Source organism: Coturnix japonica, chromosome 2 (assembly GCF_001577835.2).
Source record: "Coturnix japonica isolate 7356 chromosome 2, Coturnix japonica 2.1, whole genome shotgun sequence".
NCBI lineage: Eukaryota > Metazoa > Chordata > Aves > Galliformes > Phasianidae > Coturnix > Coturnix japonica.
In genome coordinates this window covers 28,793,535-28,820,477 of record NC_029517.1, presented here as the reverse complement: position 1 = coordinate 28,820,477, position 26,943 = coordinate 28,793,535, and the positions used below count along the sequence as shown (strand labels likewise).

Sequence of the window (26,943 nt, the reverse complement as noted above, 5' to 3'; positions counted from 1 at the left end):
TAAGTCATCTACATCCTCTGCTATGGAGCTCAGGAGCGTGCAGCCCCATGATCTGCACAGTGTTCACAGCAGTGATAGTGCCTTAGCACATGATCATAGAATCACAGAATGGCCTGGGTTGAAAAGGACCACAGTGATCATGCAGATTCAACCCCTCTGCTATGTGCAGGGTCACCAACCACCAGACCAGGCTGCCCAGAGCCACATCCAGCCTGGCCTTGAATGCCTCCAGGGATGGGGCATCCATGATGCTTGTTGGTCTGTGTACAGAGCTCATCTAAAAGCAGGAACTTGCTTGATTCTCCTAAGAAAGTCATGTTTCTGGTCTCCTGGCTTAAACTAGGAGGAACCCAGATACTTTTTGCTGCCTCAAAATAGTGCTTCCCAGGCCTGAGTGTGGCTATGCCTCTGCCCACAGCACCAGCATGCTGTGGCTGAGCAGCCCATCACTGCCTGTGCCACCCTGAGTGTTAGAGGGTGCCCAGAGCAGCTCACAGCAAACCAAGTGCCCCAAGCTCTTTTCCCCATGCGAATCATCACTCCTGGCTGTGCTCAGATGTAGTAAATGCTATGGCTGCAAAGCAGAAAATTGAATAGGTTGAGGCACTCTCCAAGTGTTTCCCTCCGAGCTTTTCTCTGAACAGCACAGAAGAAACGTCCCATTCCTTTTGTGAGGGGTGTAAGCAAAGTGAGTAAATCTGCCAAAATATGCCATCCACTCCCTGAGCAGTGAGGTGTAACCCAGATCCTGTTAGCATCACTTACAGCAATGTCACCATCAAAAATGCTTAGGTTAAGCTCCAGGCTGTGTGAACAGGGTGCATTTTTTGTCCAAACAGGCAGGTGGTAATGGGGGAATTTGCAAATGTCCTGTTTCATATAAGCATAAAGACAATTAAATCCAGTTACCTGGTGCCAATATATACTCCTCACTGCATAGAGATAGGGAGAGAGCTTTCCCCAGGGATTCCTAGATGCTGCCTATCAGTGCTGGGCCAGCTGAATGATGGGCATCTATTACAGCTACATCCAGTGGCGCCAAATTTGCATTTGGTTTCCTTCCAGGCTGCATTTCACCATTTCATTGACTGTGTGGGAGCCAAATACTCTTTGACAGTTCCACAGCAAGTGAGCCACAGGTCTGTGGTCTCTCTTTAAACAATTCCTACCCCAGGAAATGTCGTGTCACTTCTATGTTTCACCCAATCTCTCTGAAATCTCCCCCCCCCTGCAGCCCTGGTAAAGGGAGAAAGCACCAGTACATAAGTGAAATTTCAGTCTGTCATTCCTGAAACTGGAAGACCTCAGAGGCTCTTCTCAAGAATACCTAAACTCTCACCATCAGGGGAGGTGTTTTGAGAAGGGTCTCTCACATTATTGAAGCCTTTATGGTTGCACAGGAGTTCTCCACAGCACGCAATGCAGTTCCATACCCATTAGGGTCCAGAATAATGCTGAGTATTTGAAGGCATGTAAAATGATCATAAAGTGTCTTTTACATGCCAGTACAGATATTTATTTGGAAGCATCTCTTCATCACAAAGGTGTTCCCAATGCCACTTACGTTACAGCACGCTGAGAAGTCAGTTTTCTACTTTATACTCCTCTCCTGAGCTATATTTTTCAAGTCAGCATTTATTAGAGCAGAGATGGGAAGAAAGATGGCACAGGATTAAAGAAACTGCTTATCTAGACAGAGGCAATTGCCGCAAGATTCGCAAATGATCTACTGAGTTTCGTACTGTGGCTCTGACAGTGGGCTGCACTAAACAGAATCAGAGGCATAAACTCCCTGAGGTGTACCAGGGATTCACTGAATTGCCTCTTCACTGAATGATCCCACAGGGGTTGTATTCTTTACTTTATTATACAAATATTATCTCCCTTGTGCTGGCATGGATCTGTCAAAGTAAAATTTCTGGGACCCTTTCTTTGCAGCTGACTGACTGGTTCCTGTTTCTGTCCCTCCGACCTGCCAGCAGCTCAGCAGATGCTCAAGGATGTCACCCAGCTCAAACTGTTTCCTTTCCATGTCTGGTATTTGCCAACTCTCTTCTAATGAGATGTCCTCACTTGGAATTTATACAGGTAAATGACATGTGCTCTCTGAAAATCAGATAGTATTATTGTTTCTTAAAGTCATCTTTAAATGAAAATATCCTTTCATGCTCCCTCTCATGGGCCTTCTGTGAGCTCCGGTGGGTTTTGCTCGCAGGTCCCCATGACCAGCACCACTGCTGGTCAGCAATGGTTTGTGTGCTCTATCAAAGCTCAGAGGACTTCTACCATGATCGTCACTCTGATTTGCAAAGAGCTGCTGGCAACCAGGATTTCTCTAAGTTATCCCTGCTGTTTTTCATCACCAGCTGCCTGAAATTTGTGGTTGAAATTTGTAGAGACTAAGCCAAACTCTGTTACATCAGTAAAACAAAGAGTTGATTCTCTGTCACATCTGGCAATTATCACAACTCAGCATTCATGTTATAGGCCACTTCCCACCACAGTGAAAAGGGGCCATCAAAGGTCCCTAATTACTGCTTGATGTAGCACAGAAAACACCGCTCACCCAAGATCCAAGGTAAAAGCCTCCACAGCCCCCTTAAAAATCTCGTTAATTCATTCATTTTTGATACTCCCAAATGACAAGTTTTCTATCCAAATTAGGTTTGACTCATGTTATCTAATTAGATCAATTAAGGCAAATTATCATCACACTGCAAGTTTGACAGGGAGATGTTGTAGTTGAATCTCTGAGCAGAGCTATTGGATAGAAAGTAAGGTACTTAAAATTTAAAGACTGTGACTGTAGTATACAGACCTTAGTGACTGGCAGACTCACACAATCAGCCTTCCCAAGTGAAGCTGAGCAGGAGAGATGATAGTCCAGGTAAATGCAGTGCCTACCATCCTGCTTTGGAAATAGCCATCCAGCTGGTGAAGAAATGTCCATTGAAGGTACCTTAACTTTTAGCACAGAAGTCTATCTGTGTACCTTCAGGTGCACTTCAAGAGGAAGAACTTGAACTTCTGCACATGTGGCTGTTCTGCACAGCTGAATATCTGTGTGACCTGGTATATCAACAGTCAACGTCCCCCGGAAAAGCTTTGCAGATTTGGGTCGGCTCCCTGGTTGAAGGATGTAAGGAATGAAAAGAGACCATGGAGAGAAGGAGGTGACATAGAGAGAATGACTGAGTGCCTGGAGTTTCCCTCTGAACACCAGACGAAAATGTGGAGCATCTGGTCAGGAAAACCACACTTCAGAAGATTTAAATATAGTGTCTTGTTATCTCAGTCTATTTCCTTGACAGAACATGAGGCTGAATATCTTTTTGTTGAATTTCTTTCTCTCTTTTTTTTCATAAAGAAGCTGATAAATCAGGAGGATTACAGGGAATGAAAAACGATGTCTTCCCACTTAAATGTAGCTCATTATTAATAACCAGGTCTGACTCACGGTACAGGAAATACATTTCTGTGCACTCACGCTATTGTGACAGTGCTAAAGCACAAACACTGACGTGAGCAGAGCTGCAGTGGGGCCAGGTACCACTGCTTGTGTGTGAAGAAATGTAAAACCTAGTTCTGGCTAAGACAGATAAGGCAGTCAATTTGAGATGAGTTTTTAGCAGTTCTAAATGCAATTCATCTTTTAAAAGCAGATTTACACTAAGGCCATGGTGCACTAATGCAAAGCTTCACATCCAAAGTCAGTTATTTTCTGGCATTCCTGACTGCTGATTTGAAGGCATCAAAGAACCAAAGTAGAAGCTAAAATGTTTCAAATACGAATGCATTAAAAGCAAGCTAATGTTTTTGATTGACCTCATTATTTAATTTGGACCTCTTCCTGCTTAGAAAGAGCTGATCATATCAAAAGGTGCTCAAGCCTTTGGACTACTAACCTTGTTTTGTGCCATTGCTGATGGAATAGGATTTATCATCGGCTGTATTTCCAGCTGGCTTCACTGAAAACAATATTGCAATAGCAGTAGTTGTCTTCCATGTGGTAGAGTGAACGAATGGATAAATTCAAGAAAATCATCCCTGACTATAATGAACAGTTTGCATCATAAATACAACATGACATTCAATGGCAGCCCTTCTTCCATATAAAGGAAACAAAATCAAGCATAGGAACAAAACAAAATAAAATACCCTGTTCCGCTGTGAAGTACTGCCTTAGTTAGGCAATTTCCTCCCAGGTGCAATTTCTCACATGGTGCACTAACCCACCACAATGAAGCAGGAGGCTTCTTTAATTTGCACTGGTGGTGTGTGTCAAATTACATTGGTCATTCTTTAATAGGACTCGGTTATCAAATGTTGAAGTTAAACAACCAGACCCAATAGAATTCTGTGTTAACACAGGAACTGTGAATCATGGGCTGGAGAGCAGACACTGGCTTATAACCCCTCTGAGAAGTATCTCAGACTGATATGTTGGCCCCAAGTCATAGATTTTGAACTTCGTTTTTATATTTTACTGAAATCCACATGGAAGCCTGTTTTTGTTGGTCCTTGTTCATCTATTTAGTTCACACATATCAGTTTGGTTCCCAGCTATTGTACAGCTGGCATCAATGTGATTTGATTTTGCGATCCATCTGTTTTAGATAGCAGAACAGAGATCGACACAAACCACTCATTTTTTGCTAAATCATGTTTCCTGTGAGGGGTAAATTTTCACACTCATGACAGCTGCTTTTCAGAGCTGTATATATTCCTACCTGTGGCAGGAAAGTTGGAGACTCATGATCCTTGAAGACCGTTCCAACCCAGGCCATTCTGTTATACATGCAAATAGGGGCAGTTCCATGTAAATTCATCTGCTCTTATTCCTGGACAAATACTGTGCAGCTCAGAAGACACATTTGGATTCTATGACCTAACCCTAACCCTAACCTAATAAGCTGCAAAATTAAGTTTTAGATAACATTCATTGAAATACCTTGCTGAATATCACCAAAACAGTATCAGTGTTCAGCAACTAAGTTCAGTTATAGCAAGTTTGTGAAATAGTTCAGATGAACAGTGTGGGAACAAGCACATTGTCACCTTTACCTCTCAAAAAAGAGTACTATGAGCCTTGAAGGTAATCAAAATGCTTCTGATTTCACACATTAATGAAAGAAAAGGTGTTGTAGGAAATACTCCCAAATGATCTTTTCCTTAGCCCTTGAGAAATGAAAGCCTTTCCAAACACTAGGAAGTGTTTGGTGGTGTGTTTTTAGCTTGGTGTTGTTATATTCTCATAAAGGGAACGGGTTGTAAAGCACCTGTTCGGAGTGGAGCACGGAGCACCCACTTCCTGTAACAGTTTGTTCTGGAAATGTAAACAAGGTATGTTCGCAGACATTGGCATTACAAAGCTGCAGCTGCTCATTTGTGGTATTCTTTTGTTTCTCCATTTGTTTCTCCATTTTCTTACCCAGGCTTTTCACAAGCTGTCTAAGAAAGCATCAAAAGACAAATACAGATGCTATCACAATAAATCCTGTCCTTTGTTTTTTAGAATTTTGCTTCCAAATGTTTGTCCAAGCTCTGGTTTGAGATCAGGACACCCATCAGTGTCACTCCTACCTCAGCTGCCAAAGCAGTGCCTCCTCTTTGCACTCCCCCGGCTCTATACCACCAGCACCACTAGGATTCCCCATGGTGGTGCAGTCTGTGATGGTGTTGCCTTTTGCTCCCTGAGATAGTCTGGGAAAACAAAGGGACAATCCCTGCCCTCTGCCTACCCCCACAAATGGAGTTTCCACCTCCTGGATGACAAGCAAGAAGTTCAGCTTGACAGGTGGCTCTTTCCCATCAGGAGGGAGGATGGCAGATGGGATGCCATGTAGGTTGGGTTTGGCACTGGTCACAGGAACAGTGTGTCACATTACAGCTTTGAAGGGGAAGAACCATAAGAGAAGGACTAAGCATTTGTGTATTTTGCCACAGAAGACTCTTGGAGCTGAAAGCACTGTGATGAAGTAGTGATAGGACAAGAGGGAATGGCCTTAAGTTGTGCCAAAGGAAATTCAGGTTGGATATTAAATAAAATTTCTTCTCTGAAAGAGTGGTGATACGTTGAACTGGCTGCCCACGGAGGTGGTGGAGTCACCATCCTTGGAGTTGTTTGAGAACTGTGTAGTTTTGACACTGAGGGACATGGTCTAGAGTTGCCACAGGCATGGACTGATGGTTGGAGTAGAGGGTCTTAGTGGTCTTTCCAACCTTTATGATTCTCTGATTCCAGGGATGGAAAGAGAAAAGGACAGAGAATTTCCTCCCCTAGAGAAGATGCGTGGATTAATGGGATCGTCTAGATCTCCTAATGTCTTAAAATAAAACGGGACATGATTCAGGGAAGTGTATTATAGAAATTGCCAAAGGCAAAGGTGGACTGCCTTTTAAATGTTTTACACCCATCTACCTACATTACTCATGATTTCAAATCCTCAGTAAACAAATAAGGGAGTACTATCACCTACTTTGATGGCTCTCCATTTTGCTGTTTTTTCCTGGCACTTCCTAAGAGTCTGAGATAAATGTCAGCCTTTGCATTAGAAACATGGCTCTTTTTCATGTGGTTAAATGGAAAAGATGAAAATGTTAACCATAAAGCCAAAATGCAGAAACCAAGAAACCAAGCCAAACAAATCCAGCATTTATCTTCATTTCCCAGCCCATTTTTCTAAGCCCACTATGCAGTTTGCAGAGCTGATCCAGTATTTCCAGTGTCCTGGCTTGTCAAGAGTGGTATTTGAAGTACACGAGGAAAGTGAGTCCAAAGTACACTGGCCTTCTCTTTGAGGTCTGCCAGGACGGGACAGTTTTAGAAAGAAAATTATAGCATTGTGTGGATAGATGTATGCCGTGTGACTGCTGTGCCTTGCTTCTGTCTTTTACAGTTCATTAATAATAAGCCTGACTTTTTATTTATTTATTTATTTATAGTTTTTTAGTTTTCCATCTTTTCTACACAAATGGGTGTTCTTTAAGTTCAGGAAAAAAATCAGGTAAATGAGTGGAACTGCTCAGAAGGAGCAATTAGAATGGGCTAATTCTTGTCTCACTCTTTCCTTCTCCACTAAGGCATGTTTGCAACGGAAGCGCTAAGCAACATGAGTTTATTTTATCATCTACAGATTTTATCATTTACACAGTCATTAATATAAATGTATAGTCACTAGGAATTACCAGGAATTAGAGATAATACTTAGCAGATACCTCACTAATCTCTAATTTTCTTTTTAATAATTACTCAAACCAGCACTGTATGGTTGCTTCTCACTCAGCAGGTCCTGGGCTGCAGCTGATAGACTCTGATAGACTCCTGTAGCTCCAGTAAGTACCAATAAGACTCCAGGGGCCATTCTAGAGTCCCTCTGAACACTATCATTGCTATGCTTTACACTGGGGGCCCCCGGATATTTTATTGCTGCATCACAGAATCATCTATGTTGGAAAAGCCCTTCAGGATTAACTCCAACCATAAACCTGACCTACTGAGTCCCATCACTAAACCATGTCCCTTAGCACCCGGGACTGTTCTTAACCCTTACAATTTAACTGTGAAACCCATCAGCAAGCCCGTAATTGAGAGTACTGTGGATAAAAGCAAAATTTATCTCTTTAAGTGCCACCTAGGTGCTTAATAAAAATGAAAAATATTTTATGCTCTACAGAAGAAAGTGTGATCAAAACAGCCGGCAAGACCACGGAACCTGGTAACACTTTGTGAATGCAGCATTTCTAGGGATCTGGAACTGATTTGCACTGATGCAACTTTCCTGGAGGCCACAGCCACATGAAAACATTTGTACAGCAGGAATGAGATGTAAATGTACTATACCTTCATGCTGATTCCTTTCTAATTCAGAACTTATGTGCTTTATTATGCAGTGTCCAGTCCAGGTGTCTAAAGATAAGGATTTGTTCCTCGAACAGGAATGAAGAACCAGCATTTGTGTCATGTTGTATATGACCATACTACAAGATGAGTTTGTACTTCATTTCTTTGTATTTCGAAAATGCTATTCATTTTAATATGCTGGTCAGTGTCAGTACACACTCAGTATGGTGACTCTGAGAAATTGCTCAGAATATTGTTTTCCTAAATTATTTAGCAAACAATACATTATTTTAAACAATTTGGGATAAATCAAGCAGTTAAGCGCAGTTCAGTGCTACCACAAATGGTGTCTTTGCACACTAATTACTGTAATAACTGAGATACTATTGTTGTCCATACCACTTCAGACTGTAGGGAGGTTATAATTCAGTTTTAATAGTTTAAAACAGTTCTTTGCTATACGAATGACAACAATGCTTGTTTTCATTTAGTATGTTGTATTTTGGAATGCACAAATAATTTATTTAAATAAAAGTATATACAAATATGATGAAGGAAAAACTCTACAGAGTTCAGTACAATGGCTGCATGCACTGGGAATGACGCTATGATTTGCTTCAGAGGAGTGGAGTATGAATTGAAAACTAGGAAAAATTTTGATGGTGTGCTGAAAATCCCATCACCACATCGAAGGGTCTTCAAACCTGAAACATATTATGAATAGAAACCTATTAAACACACTTTAAAGTCCCTTCTGGGAAATACAGAGTTACAACTGCTTAAAATTTTCATTTCAACAATAGTACTGATAAGGAATGCATATCCACATATGCAGCACAAGACTCCCAACAAAACAGATGAACCTTGGATGATTAAAAGTCTAGTAAACTATACTGAAATACAAATGTATTTTAAGAAAGCTTTTTAGCTTTCATTCAGGAGTAAACAGTTTCCAAAGAGAATGGAGCTAAACAAAGCCACATCATGCTTTTAGCATCTTTAAACAAAACTGAAAGTTACCATCCAACATGTTATCACTGTATTCCACTGCTTAATATCAAACATTTGAAATACATGTTGAAAGCAGTTCTGAGAGCAGGATTTGATCTAGTTGTTTCTGCTTGCAAAGAATTGTTCTGGCTACACAGAAAGATATTTAACGAGTGGTAGAACATGCAGAGAGATACACAGAAATGGATTTGCCATAATTTCTGCCATCTAAAAGTTGGGTGGCTAGTCTTAACTAACCATTTAATCTGCCTCTACAGCCACTGGAGAGACACCGACACACTGAGAGGGTAGTTAAGCCTGCCCATTTGAGGATGGAGTGGCTCACATGAGAGAGATCCATCTCTCTTGTTGGCTACACAGGAGCCTCAGCAGCTCCTTCACATGAGATACTTGACTTTCATAGAAGCAGAATGCATACTGTTATTTGAGTCATAACTCCACAGGATCCACTAGATCAGAAAAACAACGTCTCACTTTTTTGTTATAAGAACTTACTTGTACTCAGATCAAAGCACCTCGCTGCAGTTCCTTGACTTCCTAACTTTCACCTGATTTCCATAAGAAAATCTTTGAACATTTTTCAGATGCTCTGACATACACTTCTGCTACAAGGCATATTTTAGTCAGCAAAAGTGAAGTGCTAAATTCAGCCAGCCATGCTGAACACAGTTAAGGTGTTTCTTAATACCTCAGCATTCAGTTTTAGAGAAGACATGAAATATGTCAAAGACATATGATGTTTTAGAATACCATTTATTTAAGTTTAGAATAATACCAGCCTGCCTTTAATTCATTTAGTTTAGTTTCCTTCAGGAGGAGTGCTTATACAGACATGCTGTACTTGGGCATGTCCAACCTGTGGGGCTCCCCCAGGTTCTCCATGAGCTCTCAAACCCCCTGGACAATTTCCACTAGGTCAGAGAAAGGTACAGACATCTTGGAGATAGTAAGCTCCTGATATGTCATCTAACACAAGGCTGGATAGAAAGATGACATGATTATATCCTCACTTGGGGGTAAAAGCTGGAGTGGGGTGCAGAATCCATATTGTGTTTTATCCTAGAAAACATATCCATAGGAAACTAAACATCATTGTTCCCAGTACTCGCATAATTGTCATCAACGAATGATAAACATGTTTCTTTTTTCTCAGTTTAAAGTGCTGTTACAGGGGGGTATGAGATAAAAATCTGTTTCTCATCAGTTCTTGGTCTTAAATGCAGACTTATTTGTTATTTCGCTCATGAGTCTTAGCTCCCTGGCGTGTTATAAATAGCATTATTGAAACAATAACAACCATAAAATCTTGTTGTAAAGGGGGGGAAATTACAGAAAGTATTAGACTTTGTACTACCCTCTGTGTTGCTTCAAATTCATGGCAGCGGAAATTTCCCATTATGTGAGGATTCTGCCTTCTCATTACAAAACACAAAACAGTCTCAAAGATTTCAGTGTGCTCCATGCAGTTTTTTACATAAGCATCTGTGGATAAAACCATCTCCCAACAGCTGTGGTTAGTCATCAAACCATAAGTCAACATTCTTCCTACACGTGGATCCGCAAAACTGATGGACTCACCATTGACAGCAAAGTTTTGGTTGCCTCCTGTTGACATCATCATCCCCAAAGTTCAGTGCTACAATCTATTGCAGTTAACTATTTAACTAGTTTAATCAAGCTTTTGCACAACGGATGGAAGTGCAGAGCTTGTGGACTCCTGAGATGAGTGCTGCACAAAACATTTATTTCCATGGCAGTGTTATCAGCAAGCTTCATACAAGCTTCATACTTTCAGTAAAGGCCTAAAATGAGCTTATTCATGGGTTTTTTGTGACTGAAATGAATGTTTTATTTCACCACAAAATAAAAATAAACCCCCCTGTATATAGGAAAAGTGAAGGAAAATTTTCACAGCTGCATAAATTGTGGTCACCACTATAGTGAAGTTACATTGTAACTTCAGTGTCATTACCTAATTATACATAACATATTTGACATTCCATTGCTGCTCAAAACACCACTGTTCTTTCAAACCAAGTGCAAATGGAAATATAAAAGCCTTTTTTCCACCGCTTTGTGAAACATTAAGTACAAAATAAGTGTGAAATACTGTATTTTAAAGAACAGTCACAGCTTTGCATTTGTAAATAAACACATCTGCACATTTACCTCTCAGTATGCTTCTTTAAAGGAGAAAAATGTCAACTTGTGGAGTAGGAAACAAATAAAAAATATGCCATCTTCGGGGATCCAACATGTAAGTGAATCAACATCGGGCATCAGTGCACAATTCTGTGTAATAAAGCCCAGTAAGCCTTACAGAACACTTCCCCTCTTCAGCCATCAGGTACTGCCTGCTCCCAAAATCAGGAAGCAAGGAGCTTGGACTAAACTGTACCTGGGAAAGCATTTCTTGTATTGATAGGATGATTCTCCCAGGAGGGGAGTAAACTCTTCGAAAGGGCTGACAATAGCAGGACACGGGGAAATGGATTTAAGTTAAAAGAGGGAAGATTTAGGTTGGATGTTAAGGGGAAGTTCTTCACTAGGAGAGTGGTTAGGCCCTGGAACAGGCTGCCCAGGGAGGTTGTGGATGCCCCGTCCTTGGAGGTGTTCAAGGCCAGGTTGGACGGGGCCCTGGGCAACCTGATCTAGTAAAGGTGTATGTTTGGTGGCCCTGCCAGGCAGGGGGGTTGGAACTACATGATCCTTGAGGTCCCTTCCAAACCGGGTCATTCTGTGATTCTCTGATTCTGTGATTCTAGTTCTTAGCAAAGAAAGAAGTTGAAAGTGTTTGTGAGGATATGTTTATCTAGCTGTTGGTGGCATGTGTTTTCTCCCCATGAAACACGCTTATTGATAATAAATAGGACTGTTAAATCTAAGTTAGAAATGAAAGGCACTGTAAAAGACATACCGGGATCTAGGAATGTTTTCTGTGCTTTCCCTCAACAAGAGGTCTGAGATCAGTGTCTCTGGGCTTGATCTCTTTCCATATCTAAGAAAAAAGGAAAAAAGGATATTTTTATTCGTCTTGATATTTAATAATGAAGATTAAGCAGAGAACCATTAGGCAGAAAAAACTAAATACAGTTGATATTAAAACAACTTTACAGCAAGTATTTTAATTTAATTGATCTACTCATGTTAGAAAACGTTCTTCAGTATTTCTTTCAATATATATTTTTTACAATTGTTACCTGATTATATCAAGCAATTCTATGCTTCTCAATTCGATGGATGTTCCTAGATATTCTAGGACCTTTAACCTTACTGATATGAGCATGAAGGAGGAAGCTGTGTATGACAAGACCTCTGGGCACACCATCATTGCCTACAAACCCAATTCCATCATCTTACTAATTTTCTCATAGTTTTACATACTATTGTGTCCTTCATTAGAAATCACATAAATGAGGAATCAAATTTATCTATGATATGAACAGTACACAAAACTCATACATGCCACTGTGTCCAAAGAACCGGTCCAGACTTATAAAAGGTAACTAGTGTACTTTGAGGTGCCCACTCCATACCACATTAGGTCATAAAAACTAAGCTGCCCCAAAGCAATAACCACTCTTGAACTACATGGCTATGGGAGAGAAAGCACCCATCAGAATCAGAGTTGTTCTTTGGTTGAACGGGAGGTCATCTGCTACTTTTGTCTTCTCCTTACACAGTGGCTGTCTATTTGTTTGATTCTTTTTTTTTTAATCATGAATATTTACCATACATTGTTCAACAGTTATAATACAGCAATTCCTCATTCTCGGAAAGAATTTGCTCTCTTTTTCTCAGAAAACAGAAGTAACAACAAACAACCATCTTGAGAGACAGTTACAATAAGAACTCATTCGATTACCAGTGACAACTGTAACCAAACTGCTCCCTAGGTTGGAAAGAATTAAGATCATGGTTTGTAACTTGTGTATGTATTTAGTCTGAATCACAAAGCACATTAACAGATAATAGCTCTGTGAGCATCCTTGAGTGAAAATTCTAGCTCCAGAGAAGCCAAAGGTGCCATCAAGGACTAACATTTTATCCTTTGCTATCAAGACAGTTCTCTAATAACTTAATCTAATTTTGGGGAGGGAGGCAGCTCTATCAATTGATGTCTTATTTTCCTGAACACTGGACACATTTCTCACATTATCATTTTATTTCTCTTAGTATTACTGCCTCACCTTAGTCATTTTAGAATATCATGTTTGGTCCAGAAATAGAAAGTATCAAATTTGGATTTTTAAAACAAATCTCTCAATCTAAACTGACTGAAAGGTTAAATGCTATTACAATAATGCAATCAAGAATGATGTTGAATAAAAAGCCATGCATTCTATCACCATAAAGGGATTTCTTTCCTGTTCCCTACTCCAATTAATAAAGATGTGGCCATGGCTTCAACTGAGGGGTAATCTAATTTGCCTTTGTTTTTTAAGAAATTTATTTAACAAATCCAACAGCTTGCTCCAGCAGCTCACATCTGGGCAAAAAGTCTCACTAATCTCTTGTAAAGTTTTCTCTGAGCAAGAAATAGGTAGCAACCTTCAGTAATGCAGAGATTTGCTCAATGGTGAAGAACTCTTTTGGAGATACATACATTATGTGAGTCCTTCCAGCATGGCAAGACCAGTGATGCTACCTACACAGGACCTTGTCAACCTATACCACTTTGTCCTGAAACAGCAAAGCTGCACATCAGGTGTTCCTTGGATGCACCAACTGGTGTGAACAAGGAGCAGCTGTTCTTCCTACATCAGGTGACAAAGTTTCCGCTCTACCCCATGATTTTGCTGCTGGGAAACAACCACGATACAGTCATAATGCAAAGAGGTCATGAGCAGTTGTGAAAGCAAAGCCTCAGTGTAGATGCTCTCTTCTTCCAGCTGCTTCATGCTTGCTCTGTGTCTTTGGTGCATCTGATGCACTGAGACAACACAAACACAGAAATCCAGGCCTTTTTTTGGAGTTTGGAAAACATGAAAGGAAGAGGGCCTGCTGGTTACAGGGCATGCAGGTAGCACCAAGCAGCAGTAGAAAAGATTCAAAGAAAGCTGGGCTCTGAAGAAAGCTCCCAAACAGTGCAACAGAGGGGCACAAGGCAAGGAATGGGACAGTTTTGAGGACAGAAGTGGGATTAGTGCAAAGATACATGGACATCCGCAGTGCAGGAGTCTACAGCTGTGCTGGTCACCTTAGGTACTCTTCTCATCTGTGAAGATCTGGAACCTTGTAAACAATGGGTTTCATCCAAAATGATAAGTCTGAAGCAGACCTGGAGTACAACAGGTACCTATTTCCCTCAGATCACCGCAAAGAGGTACAAAGCAGATGTATGCATATGGTTAAAGCCAAGTGAGATGGGATGTGAGGGAGAAGGACCCTAAAGGAGAGAGGGAGCAAAGCAGCCACGCAGAAAAGGGATAAAGTCAAGAGAAGGAGGGTTTGGAAGGAGCTTCACTGGAGCAGGGGTTAAGATCCCCTGGGTTATGGTCACTCACAGAGAATGACACTCAAATGCCAAAAGCAGAAAGATGAGCCAGAACGTTATTCATAATCACATAAACATCAAACGAGAGTAGATAGATGAACTGAAGAGACAAAAAAGCACCGATCTCAACCCACACTGCTCCATCCCATAGCAAGCGGCCTGTGGACTGGGCCCAGCCCCAGCAGCCTGCTCACATGGGGTGAGCCCCAGGCCCTGCCACCTCCCCACCACAGGGCTGGCTGAAGAAACACCAAGGGCAGAACCAAACACTTGAGCAATAGTCAGCTCCGATACCTCTGCTGCAACAGAACAAGTGATGCACATGTTTAGATCAGTATGCTGATAAAGACAGCAATTCATTTTGCAAGTGAACATCACTGCTGAAGCAGGAGCTCTGTCACCTTATTTTACTGCTGTTAATTCGCCACGGAAGAGAAAGAGCACATTTCTGGTTGTTGGAGTGTTTGTTTTCAAGTTCAGCCTTCTAGACAGCTTTAAAATCAAGTTGTTCTCATAGTGATTTTATCTGTCCATTTTCTTTTAATTCCAGGTCAATCCTGTCCCCCTTAGATACAAAAAGAAGACATAGGATGGTAGTATTGATGGAACCTGAATGAGAAAACTGAAATTATGAATAACTATTCCGTTCATTTCAGAGCCTAAATACAGGTGAAAGCAGCCTCAGTCTCTGAGCTGTGTACTTGCATCCAAGTCATAAGCAAAGAAAGCCATACAAAGTTAAAGCAAGCACGTGATCAAGTGGATGGCAGCCCTGGCCATGGCAGGGGGCTGGAGCTAAATCTGTTAGGAATCCCCAGCCTAATCATTTTATGATTCTGTGATTCTACATTTCTATAGTGGAGGATGAATATAGAAGGAGGGGGCTGTTCAGCTTTGTACCTTTTAAATCAGAAACAGAGTCAAAAAAAGGTGGAGATACGAAACCATCCCAGTGCATGCAAGAGAAAGGGGCAGCAGCAGGAACAGATTATTTTAGCAGTCATCTGACAAAAAGTTACAAGAGCACAGAGCACAGCAAAGAAACGCACTGCACACACAAACAGCTGGGAATATTGCTTTAAAAGTCCAGGACCGAAGAACCATGATGTTATCAGCCTCCTCATCTCTGCTATGGTATTAGCACACAGGCAGACAATGTCATGGTTTTGCTGGGAAAGCTCTCAGCTACACCATAGCCTCCCTTCTGATTTAACTTTTCAGACTTCTACAGGGACACACGCAAGCCTAATTATAGATCTCTCATCTGGTTTTGATATTAAACAAATAGATATACCAAAGGTCTTTTGGGTCATGCGCAGTTCAGGGACCTCAGGGAAGGCTTCTATTAATCAGTCTAATCTGGACAGATGCTTGTTCTTGTTCGTGGTCTTGAGAGAGTTTTTGTCAGACCGCTGGGGTTTGGGGCACTCGCTGCTCTATTAAGTAGCTGACAAAGCGTTTCAACTCCTACAACTTCTCAGCAAAGGGCGCTTTTCCCCAGTGAAACCTTCACTAGTCAGTGGCAGTGATACAAGTGTCAAACAGCTCCTACTGCCCTGCCTCATCCTCCCCAGGGTTAGTTACATTTGCTCTCAATTTTGAGGGGGACTCTCCCCATGCCCACTGCCCTGTGGCCATGCTCCTGCCCACCAGGGGCCAGAAAGGGCTGAAGGAGAGGAGGCAGCGTCGGGGCAGGTGGAAATCCACCTCCGGATCCAAGGAGTGCGGGCACCACATCCTGCCCCTGCCGGCGGTTTTCCCGCAGGAACAGAGGTGAGACCCGTGTCCGCGACGGGCATCCCGCTGCCCTCCATCCTGCCTCGCCCCGGGGGAAGGGCAGCCCAGAGTGCGGGGATGGGGACGCAGCCGGGCGCTCTGCCTACCTCTGCCTGGTGATGAGGTTGATGTAGTGCCTCAGAGCCGAGTAGTATCTGGCCATGTCCTCTGCGGGAGCGTCCTCTCCGGGGCTGTCCGGTTTGGAGGGGTACGCTTCTGCCAGCGTCCCCAGGCAGACCAGCAGCGACAGGGCGAAAGTCAGCACCGACACCCACAGCCTCATGGTGCCCTGCATCTGGACGGCGAGCGAGGAAAAAGCGGCCGTTAGCGCCAGCCTCGACGGCAGAGCAGCGCGGCCGCCCCCCGACGCGCAGCCCCGCGACCCTCGGCCCCGTGTCCGAGCCCACCCCGTCTCGGTACTCACGGCGGCGGCTGCAGCGGAGCGGCTCTGGGCGAGGCTCGGAGCTTCTTGCCCGTGGGTCGGGGCTCCCGCGTGCGGGACTCCGCGCCTCGCCGGGGTGTTTTAAGGCTTCCCCGGCAGGCAGGAGGGGCCTTGGGCGATCACGCCTCGCCAGCCCCGGCCCCCTCTGCCAAACCTCCGCCTGCGCCCTGCCCCGGGAGGGGCACCGGGCGGGGCCGGGTGCCGCCGCCGTCCCCCGCATCAAGCGCACCGGCAGCGGGGCAGATCCCCCTCCGGCATCGGGGGTCCCCGATGTGGCCGTCCGAGAGCGGCAGAGGAGGGGGAGCGGGGGTGGGAGGAAGCGTACCCGGCTCCTGTGGCATCGGGGGGTCCCAGCCAGGATCTGCTTAGCGGGAGTGCTGCCCGACCCTGCGCCAAAGAAGGTTTTAAGAAGGTTTGGGGCATCCAGAAATGTCAAATCAGTACCACAGGCATTGCCCCCACTAAATAAATACACCTCGAGGGTTACCTGCCCAGGGAGCTGGTTGCCGAGCGGCATCAATGAAATTGTCACTCTGCACTCACTGCCAGGATGGCCCTGCGTGCCCATGGCTGCCTTCTGAGCGACTGTCCTGCATCTTATTGTGTTATATTACTGTGCCTAAATAACACACCGCAGCAAAAAGCCCACCAGCGCCATAGGATCCTGCTCTGACCCATGGTGGTTGCCCCCAGCTGAATGGCACACGATAGCTTCTCACAGGATGGGGCTGCAGGGACCAATCTGTCCAACATGCCTGATTTTGGGGTCTCTTTAAACTTGCCCAGACCTTGAGTCCTTAAAGAGAAATGGGCACCTTACAGCGAGCTAACCCCTCATACAGTGGAGCTCTGAGACAATGTTCAAGAAACATTTGGACAGCACTCTCAGAAATATGGTTTGAGTGCTGCTGTGTGGAGCCAGGAGTTGTATTCAGTAATCCTTGTGAGTCCCATCCAGATGGGGGTACTCTGCTGTTCTCTGATTCTAAGCAGGATGGGCATCCCTCAACAACATGTCTTTCTGCACTGACACCCACCAGCAGAAAGCTGACATTGGGTAGGGTGAAGCCAACTCAGACAGAGTTTCTGAATTTGTTGAAGAGTGTGGTGGAGTTAGCAACCACTCATACGTATTAGTAAAACCGAATTAATTCTTTAGAAACAGGTAATTTGATTAGTGTCTTGATGACCAATGACTAATTCCAGTTGGAATGACAAATCATGACTCTAAACAGATCTTATTTTTGCTGTACTTTGAAGGTACAATAACAACCGCACAAGTAAAAATATCAGACATGCTGACAGAAAACTTTAAGACACCTTCTAAAATTGTATTATGCATATACTACATCACAGGTAGTTATTCATTGCTATAGTTATTAATATATGTAGTTACTGCTTTAATAATCATAGAATATATTTTGAAAAGCAATAATCAGGCAAGAGTAAAGCTGGAAATCATTTTCATCACTCTACATTGCCCCCAAAACCCTTATCAAGTAAATGACTCCTGCAGCATGTGAAGAAACTCACTGGTCTGTGTCCATCTCAAGCCATGGAAGCAAAGAAAATTCCAAAGCTCTTAACATCAAAATAGTCTGAACTCTTCATGACTCAGTAGTGCATTGGCCACAAACCCGACAGCAAAATTGCAGCTCTCTTTTATCAAATGCTGCCTGAAGAATTTTAATGCATGTGAGGAACTTTCCATGGCATAGCCAGCGACTCCAACTTCTGACTGCAGCACCATGGGTGACACCATGCCCCACCACATGGCCTTGCTGCACCCCATGCACTCTGTTCCCCCAGCAGCAACACTTCTGTGGCACCACTGAAGAACACTGAAGGTGTTCATGTTGACTCAGTGTAAAATCACAGAATCATTAATGCTGGAAAAGAACACTGAGGTCACCTAGTCCAACCACCAACCCATCCCCACCATGCCCACCGACCATGTCCCTCATCGCCACATCTGTACAGTCTCAAACCCCTCCAGGGATGGTGACACCATTACCTCCCTGGTCAGCCTGTGCCACTGCATCACCACACTGTCAGAGAAGAAATCTTTCCAGATATCCAATGTGAACCTCTTCTGGTGTAACTTGAGGCCATTATGTCTCATCCTATATCTTAAATACCAGGAATAAGAGGCCAGCTCCCACATTTCCATAACCTCTTTCAGGCAGTTGAAGAGATATAAGGTCTTCCCTGAGCCTCCTCTTCTCCACACTGAACAATTCCTGCCTGTTGTGACCAAAGTGCAGGGTCTGGCACTTGGTCAGAAGCAGTCTGACCCCTGTGACACCGCAAATGTGAGCAACTGCGCTTTGCTTCCGTCACTTTTCCTGTCCCACACCAAATCCAACAAGCCACCAAATCCAAATCTTGCACCCATCTGGTTTGTCAGCTTTGAGGGGTGCAGGGGACCCGCAGGGACAGCACTGCAGCCCAACACAGCAGGAAGACACATCACAGTACTCTGCTCCAGCCTGGTTCTATCACAGCCACCTCCTGTGCCCTCAGCACTGGACGTGACTTTCTCACCTTTAAACCATTTCACAAATGTCTTCCAGTCACGCCTCACTCTGTGTGGGATGCCAAACTGTACCACTTGCTGCATAACTGCAGGATATTACTTCTTGTACAGTTCCAGCATTCAATGTAGGAGATCCCAAGTGATGAGTCCAACATTTTATTCCAAATGATTTAGGAGGATATTGTTCCAGTGTTAACTCCTGCTGCTGCTTTAAGGGCCTCTCAGCATTTGCACACAGGCTGTAGCCTGGAAATATACTCTGCCCTCCACAGTGCCGATTTGAAGCACTGCCTGGTGTCAGAGGTGTGCAAACACCCTATTCCATCTTTCCATTAAGAAGTCACCTTAGAGATTTCTGAGGATGGAAACTTTTGTGTTGGAATATAGAGCAATGGATGGTTCATCACTGTGGGGAAAAAGTGAAAAGGAAGATAACGATCAGATTTTATCTATGCTTTAGTGACATGGTATGTAAAGATTCAAACTGATTAGCCTACAAATATCAGACAACACCATGAACATGAAGATGTCCAACATATCTTTCCATAAGCAGCATAAAGGTGTAATAAAATCATGTCATTTATTAATGGCAATACATATGATTGCATTAAAGTGTGTTCTTTGCCATAATTAAAACTAAATGTAGTGTTATTAAATTTGGAAACAGTGTGAATTATAGCATGCTTTTTGTGGTATTCACTGAATTAAAGCTTTATTATTATCATTATTATTATTACAAATATACACAATTACATTTAGACTAGTTGATCTTAGTGGTCTTTTCGAACCTTAATGATGTATGATCAATGATCTTGAACTACCATTCCATTAAAACCCACTAATAGCCCTTCTTTTAAATACAAGAACAAGGCATCTGCGAGTACAAGAAAAGCTTTAAAAACTGGAGCCCCTGGAAGACAGATGAGCTACCAGGAACCTGGAAATGGCAGATTTTATCATCTGATGTTGCCTGCACTCTTGCAATTAAAATGTCTCAGTAAAGGTTTCTATAACTGAGCAAACCATCTTTGGGACTGGAAGTTCAGTCAGATAAGCACTGTATAATTATTCAGTAGTCACATGAATTTATCTGAACCTATTTGGACAGAAAATTGGCCTGTTGATTTACAAAATCTCCCTCGCACACTTTACAGTATTGCCGATTTCAGTCTGCTTTCAGAATAGCTTCTCATTGTACTTTGATGCATCACACCAATACACATTTTCAGACTTTTATGGGCTCCTTTCAGTGCTTTTATTCAGCTGCCCTGTATGTAGCAGTAAGAGTTGAACAGAACATCCTGTGATCCCAGAGCAATGACCCCTCCTGGCTACTTGGTAATAGCACTATTTTCAAGAAGTGTATTTGTGAATCCAGTAAATGTTATGAAGGTTCATTATATTCCACCAATTCCTGCCCATGGCAGTGGGTTAGACTTAGATTATCTTTAAAGTTCCTTTCAACCCAAGCCATCCTACAGTTCTATGTATAACTTTGCAACTTAGCAGCCCTCCTTGGCATGGACCACTTCTGGCAGTACATGAACATACACCATACAACCACTTGACTGTAAGCTGAAGAACTAGGATGGAATAAATTGTTAAGTCCATGCTGAAGACCCCGCAAAAATTTGACTCACAGTCACTGCAACATATGACTAGAAATCAGAAAAATAAAACCTGGTTTCAGTGGAATCTTTAAATGAAAGCTGTTGGGTGGTGGTTTTTTGTTTATTTTGGTTTTTTTGTTGTTGTTTTTCCTGAAAACACAGCCAGATTTCTGAAATGCCACAACACGGTCAAAGGGCCATCAGCAATTGTCTCGGGGACATATGGTAAAAAATTCAGTTTTGACATGAATGCAATGATACTCAAATAAGCGGCAGAACTATAAACAGTACTTGCAACTGTAATGACATTTGTTTTGCTGCACCTTCTTTCCATTCCTACTCCCTCAGGACAAACAAACTATACAGAGAGATTACTGGCACGGAGATCAGAATGCAACCTCTGGGAACACGTCTACTGATGAGACCAAAGTCAGGAAGAAACAGTTTATGAGAAGGTAGTGGTATAAAGCAAATGAAGCAAAACAGTGTTGATATCAGAAGCAGAAATTTATCCTCAATGAAATAAAGAGATTTTTTATGCATGTAAGATGAGGAAGTTGGCAAAGCTGTCGTGACTTAAAGACAACCAGAATTACTAAAAATAACCATTCTCTGCTTCTTCAGTGAATGTCTTGACTGCAATCCTTTAAGGAGGGAAAACGGAGAAGAAGTGAGAGAAGCCCAAACAGGCTGTACTGTGAGATTGTGCTGAGATGACTCTGCCTGAAAAGGCAAGCGGCAAAACTTGCCTGAAACATGAGAGATAGCAGAGGTTGGTGGGACTGTGCCAAGGACTGAAGAAATCCAATCACGCTCATACAGAGAACAGTCACACAGCTTACCTGCAGGGAATAAATCAGAGAGGCAGATATACAAAAGACATCTGCAAAGGCTTCTGAAAAACCCTCCTATGCGCGTTCATTTATAGAGTATTACCACTTACTGATATGTGCACAGCAATGAATTCATCTACATCCGAGGCACTGGAGCTGAAAAACTACTTTATGCTTAAAATGTGGATATAATACAGACCAAAAAATAAAAATAAAAAATCTCCCAGCAGATTAATAGTCCAAGCACAGTCAGAATCACTTTCGCTTCCTGTCCTGAAACAGTGACACAGCTGAGTGCAAACTTTATCCTGGATGGTTTCAGAATTGTGTATGTTTGACGCTTTATTACTCATCAAGGCATTTAGTACAGGAAACCTCCAGTGCTAAAGCTACAGCACTTTTAAAAGGGGATCTAAACATGGAGATGGGATGATATATTGATGAACTCAATGGTAATACAGGATGGGATTTACTAGCATCGACTATCTAAAGAATAGGCTCCTGATTTAAGTGGCCCAGACTCACCCTGTGGTCAAAACAAGAAAAAGGCAAGTGGCTGTGGAGTAATTCACCTAAGGTAAGTTATCTCCACAACTGGGACTACATTGGGAGATGCTCCTCTCTCCCTGTCCTCTTAAAACAGAGATCATAGACTACCCAGCTGAGCACAGCCAAATAAACCAATAACAAAACACACACTCATAGCAGGGAATCCTCAGCCATCGCAAGGGCTTAGATTCCACAGAGGACCACCACAGCTGGCTGCATTAGAGATCATTCCTCACTGACATCATGAGGTCCACATTTGAGACGACAGGTGTGGAGTTTAGAAAAGGGTCACATATTTAGGGCAGCATCATGAAGAATGGGATGGTCTCACAGAGCAGGGACATATGGAAATGTCATGACACCCTCCTAAAAAGATGTCCAAGTAGCCTTAGGTGCACTCTGGCCTTGAACAGTTTGTCTGTCTTACTAATAGATTTTTATTCATGTCTAGTGGATTAGCTCCATCAGGTAAATCCCATGCTCGACCATTAATTCAGTAAATCTGACATCAGGAAAGAGATTGTTTCTCTATTATTCTGTGTTTGTATTTTTGTTTTTCTTCTTGCTGACTGGTACAGTGTGGAGTGTAAGAGCTTAGCGACTGCAATTGTAACCACAAGTTTATTGTGGATATGAAAAGCACAAGAACATGGATAACAAATTCTATTTTTGAACATGCTTTTCCTAAAAAGGTCTCATAGGGTTAGAATTAATTACCTATTCCATATTTTAATTCTTATTATTTACTTCTAAACCACTCACACACATTTCTGCCCGGCACTACAGTCCCAGAAGGTCCATCAAAACACATCTTCAAAAAACATTGCTGAAAATGGATTCTGCCTGATGTAAGCACACACATATGTTTTTTTTCCCTTTGCTTGTAGTTTGACAATATATGATTATTTACCAACATCACACTTTATCTTACAAAAATTAACAGTGATATTCTTCATGCGAATAGAGGCTGAGATGGTGGACCTCAACCTGCCATTATGGTGTTGGTAAATTCGCCTTTTAATTGTTGTCTTCTAAGAGACTGCATGGGTAAATACGGAGTTTTCCACTTTGTAATCTGTAATTGAGGTTAAGATTTTGCGGAAGTGCCTTTTTTGTACACTCTCCCCTGAGAAAAGGAACAGACTTAAACAATTTTGGCTCTCTTTTTTGCATTACTCCAACCTCCACTCAAAGCAGGAAAATACAAAAGGATTTGCTGGAGCTATAGTACTTGAATGGGAGCCAAAGCCTGGGAAGTATCAGCGTGGGCAGGTTGGAGGGATCGGCTGTGAGCTAGAAGCCAAAGGTGGCATGCAGCCAGCCTTGCCACATGTACAAGGGCAGAGCTCTGCTGATGTCTGAGGTACGGCATGCAGGAAGACATCAGGCTGGGGGAAGTCTTGCTCAGACTCTCAGGAGCTTCAAGCAATAGTTTAATGGAAGTGTATGTTAATGCAGCTTTTGGCCTTTGCTCTGCAAACTGCAGCTTGCAAATCACAGATTTGCTATGCAGAGTGTCCATTCTTTGAAAGAAAGACAACCAGGATACTCAAAGACTTGATTTTTCTTTTTAAGGTACCCATCCCTACAGTATTTGCAACCATATAAAGTGTGCATGTCTGAAATTATCTGTACATCTGTTTCTGGCCTTATAAATACAAAGCCTTACAAAGGACTTGCCAAACCTGTGATCATTTGCACACCACAGTACATTCAAATGGAACCAATAAAACATGGTTCCCAAGAAGCAAAATCTCAGCTGTGCAGTGTAATTCCCCAAAATTTATTAGTTTCATAGCAGTCAAAACTTCTGCAGTTATAAGAACTGACATGATCGCTAAACACACTGACAGAGACATTCTGGTATTTGCTTGGATAACTTCTGTAGTTTTCTTCTGCTTTTAATTGTGCAGAGTATAGTGGTGGTTTCCCGTTCTTCAGAAGTTGCCAGATTATTATTACTATTATTATTATTGTTATTATTTTGCCAAGTAGAAGAAATTCACAACTCAAAGATGATTATTTAAAGGTGTTAGATGAGACCAGTTCCTATTGTAACTCCCTCAGTCTCGCTGGTGCTTTTCAATTGTGACAGATCCTCTGCCATGACAAATTAGCACATCTGCTTTTAATTTACTGGCCTTGCAGCACAAAATTAATACGTCATTACTTTTGCATTGTCATTATGATAATATTACTGAATTTATATTCTCATATTTTTCATTTATTTATTCTTTTTAGTACAGGTGACAGCAATACATGGACAGAAGTGAACCAAAATCACCCCAGTTCCAAACAGATAGATGGAAACATACAGGAAAACCTTCGCTTATCTTGAGGTTTTATCTGCATTCCCTTCTGGAAAAGACTTTACTAATTCATCTGCCACTCAGGCTAATCATTAATGGAATCATTAATGGAAATAGTTCTAAATGCAATGTCACAGGACATGATAGCCTTTTTAATTACAGTGTGGCTACCTGTTCAGCTCGTATCAGCGACAGGACTCTTATCAGCTATGTTTCAAAAACAGTTTCAGATATATTTTCAGGTGCAACCTAAATCCTCGTGTTCACTGTGTTTGAAACCAGTGCTTTCAGCTTGTTTCTGCTGTCAGAGGATCTTAACATTCAGTAATGAGGATAATAAAATTATGGTATAAGAAACCCACAAAAGGTGATCTCTTGGAGACTGATCATTCAGTTCTATGTATTTTATAAAACTCAGATTTGGTCTCTGCCCTTGTAGGAAGCTCAAATAAAGGTTAGCCAAGCCCAGAAAATTACTGAAGAGGATCTGTGCAAAAAGGGCATGCTCAATTACCCTGTAGCATCATCATCTGACTGGGGAAGCTTGTCAGTCCTGTGCAGCTTTTAGGAACAAATTATACCTATGATGGACTCCCAAAGTCTCACTGATCAGTAGCTTTGAATGCTGACATGACACAGCAGTACTAATACAGGTCAGACTCACTCTGGGTGTATTTCACCAGAACCACATTTTTTGCTGACTGGTGAAGTATCCAAGCATCTCATAAACAGAAGTAAATTCAGCTCCACCATACCCTGTGAAGTGGGAAGGGGCTGGCCTTGCATTTGGCAGATGAGTAACTAAAGCCAAGGATGATGGAGAACATTTCCAAACAGAGACCTGGTAAGAAAGGAAAGAGAAGCACCAATTCTGACAATTTTAATTAGTGAGGGAATTAAAAGCAAAGACTATAATGAAGTCAACAGACTGTGCCTTCTGAAGAAAAAAATAGCAATGTCTTCCTTATGAGTTCAGAGGTGTCCCCTGCAATACTGTGTTTCCCATGGACTAGAAAGTGCACACTGCTGAGGTTGTCACTGCATGGGCCAGTGGTCCCACAGAAGCCCACAATCTGGGAGTGACTGAGAACCCAGGCACAGCAGTGCCATGGAGAAGCTACCTGTTCCCAAAGCAAATTGCTCTGGGCTGAAATGCAGTAAAAGTGCAGTCCCTTTGTCTGGGTCTGATTTACTGCAAGGCGGTGGGTGATATCAAAGGACCCAAACCTTTTGTTTCTTGTCAAGGAAAGCAAGATGTGCATTCCTGGGAAGAACAAAGTTCTTCTGACTCGTGTGAAAAGTCCCTTATCCCAACCTTTGTTCCAGGGAACTTCTATGGTATACACATAACAGAAGTATATATGCCTCTTGTGTTTTAAAGGTGCACTGTGAGCAAGAGCCAGGACATAAGGTAGTCCATCTCTCTACAGGGAATACCTCTCTTGTTGGGCTGAGTCAGATTCACTGATTTTCTGCTTTGAGCAGTACCCAGATCTAGAAATTTGTTCCTCATATTAAATAACTACATGAATACGTTCAGCATACTCCCACCATGCAAAATTTTCTGGACTCAGGAAGAGTTTAATCATCTCCACAACCAAATTGCAATTGCTCCAAACTGCAGAGGAGCATGAAGGTCCCTAACAATTCAGCTATTCTCGAAATGGAGCCACCAAGTGACTTTGAGCACTTTCAGCCACACTGCTAAAGAATCACACTCTATATCTCACATGATGACTTATCCCACCAAACCCCATTTCCCACCTCAGTTCCTGTTTAGGTGGCACTGAGGCACAAAGACTTTTGCTTTTTCTCGGTCTGCTAATTTAAAGCTCCTCCTGAGATCAGCTTAGTCACCAGGCTCAGACTGTGTTGCGCGTCTCTGCAAGCATGAGCACTGAGCAGACTAAATCTAGGCTAAGAGCATCTCCAGTGATGAGAGCCACCTCACCCATGTAGAGCAGAATGTCATTCTGCCATTCCCCTGCAATTTCAGGTTTTTGGGTGACCTGGTTTCCATTCTGGCAGCGCTAGTGTAGGAGTTATGATGCCAGAATTCCTCTCAGCTGGCTTCAGCACTGCTGATAAAAGGTGTGTTAACTCTGATAAGAGGACTTACAACAACTAGCACTCAGAAGCCATTGACAGAATTCTTGGCTTTTATTTCACTTACTGTTTTGCTTATTCACCGGGATTACTTTTTAAGGAAATTGTTAGGCCTCCTGAGTCCAAATCAGCAGGCATAAAAAGATCAATGGACAAAATGAGAATGATCACTTGGAGATGTTCAAGATTGCACCAGCTAAAAATCAATTTTTACTTATTACAGGAAGTAAAGGTCTCAATTAAAATTTAGAAAGAAAAGAAAAAGCACACAGAAGAGAAGAAAAAGCCAAAAGAAAGAAAATAAATGATTACGTACATTTGAGTGTGGACTACAAGTGGGGAGTTTTAACATGAGAAATCTGGTGATGAAATAGGACGTAAATTCATGCTAAACTGGGCTAACAATAGTCAGAAGAACACTTTGAACTTCA

General features: G+C 42.4%; 1 protein-coding gene and 1 long non-coding RNA gene across 2 annotated transcripts in view; one reads left to right on the top strand and one right to left on the bottom strand.

The window, feature by feature from the left end:
* The window catches only part of LOC107309238, a 39,012-nt gene extending 30,874 nt beyond the window's left edge, over window positions 1-8,138 (top strand). Inside the window, exons 3-4 of the long non-coding RNA XR_001553123.2 lie at window positions 1,939-2,088; window positions 2,999-8,138. This is a non-coding gene — a long non-coding RNA (uncharacterized LOC107309238). The remainder of the gene's footprint in view (window positions 1-1,938; window positions 2,089-2,998) is intronic.
* A 119-nt stretch (window positions 8,139-8,257) lies between these two features.
* NPY (neuropeptide Y) lies at window positions 8,258-16,674 on the bottom strand. Its single transcript, XM_015853870.2, has 4 exons — window positions 16,552-16,674; window positions 16,235-16,422; window positions 11,772-11,852; window positions 8,258-8,547 (listed from the first exon to the last, which is right to left on the bottom strand). The coding sequence occupies exons 2-4, from the start codon at window positions 16,420-16,422 to the stop codon at window positions 8,523-8,525; spliced, it is 294 nt and encodes a 97-aa protein (XP_015709356.1). The 5' UTR covers window positions 16,552-16,674; the 3' UTR covers window positions 8,258-8,522.
* Between the last annotated feature and the right edge of the window lie 10,269 nt (window positions 16,675-26,943).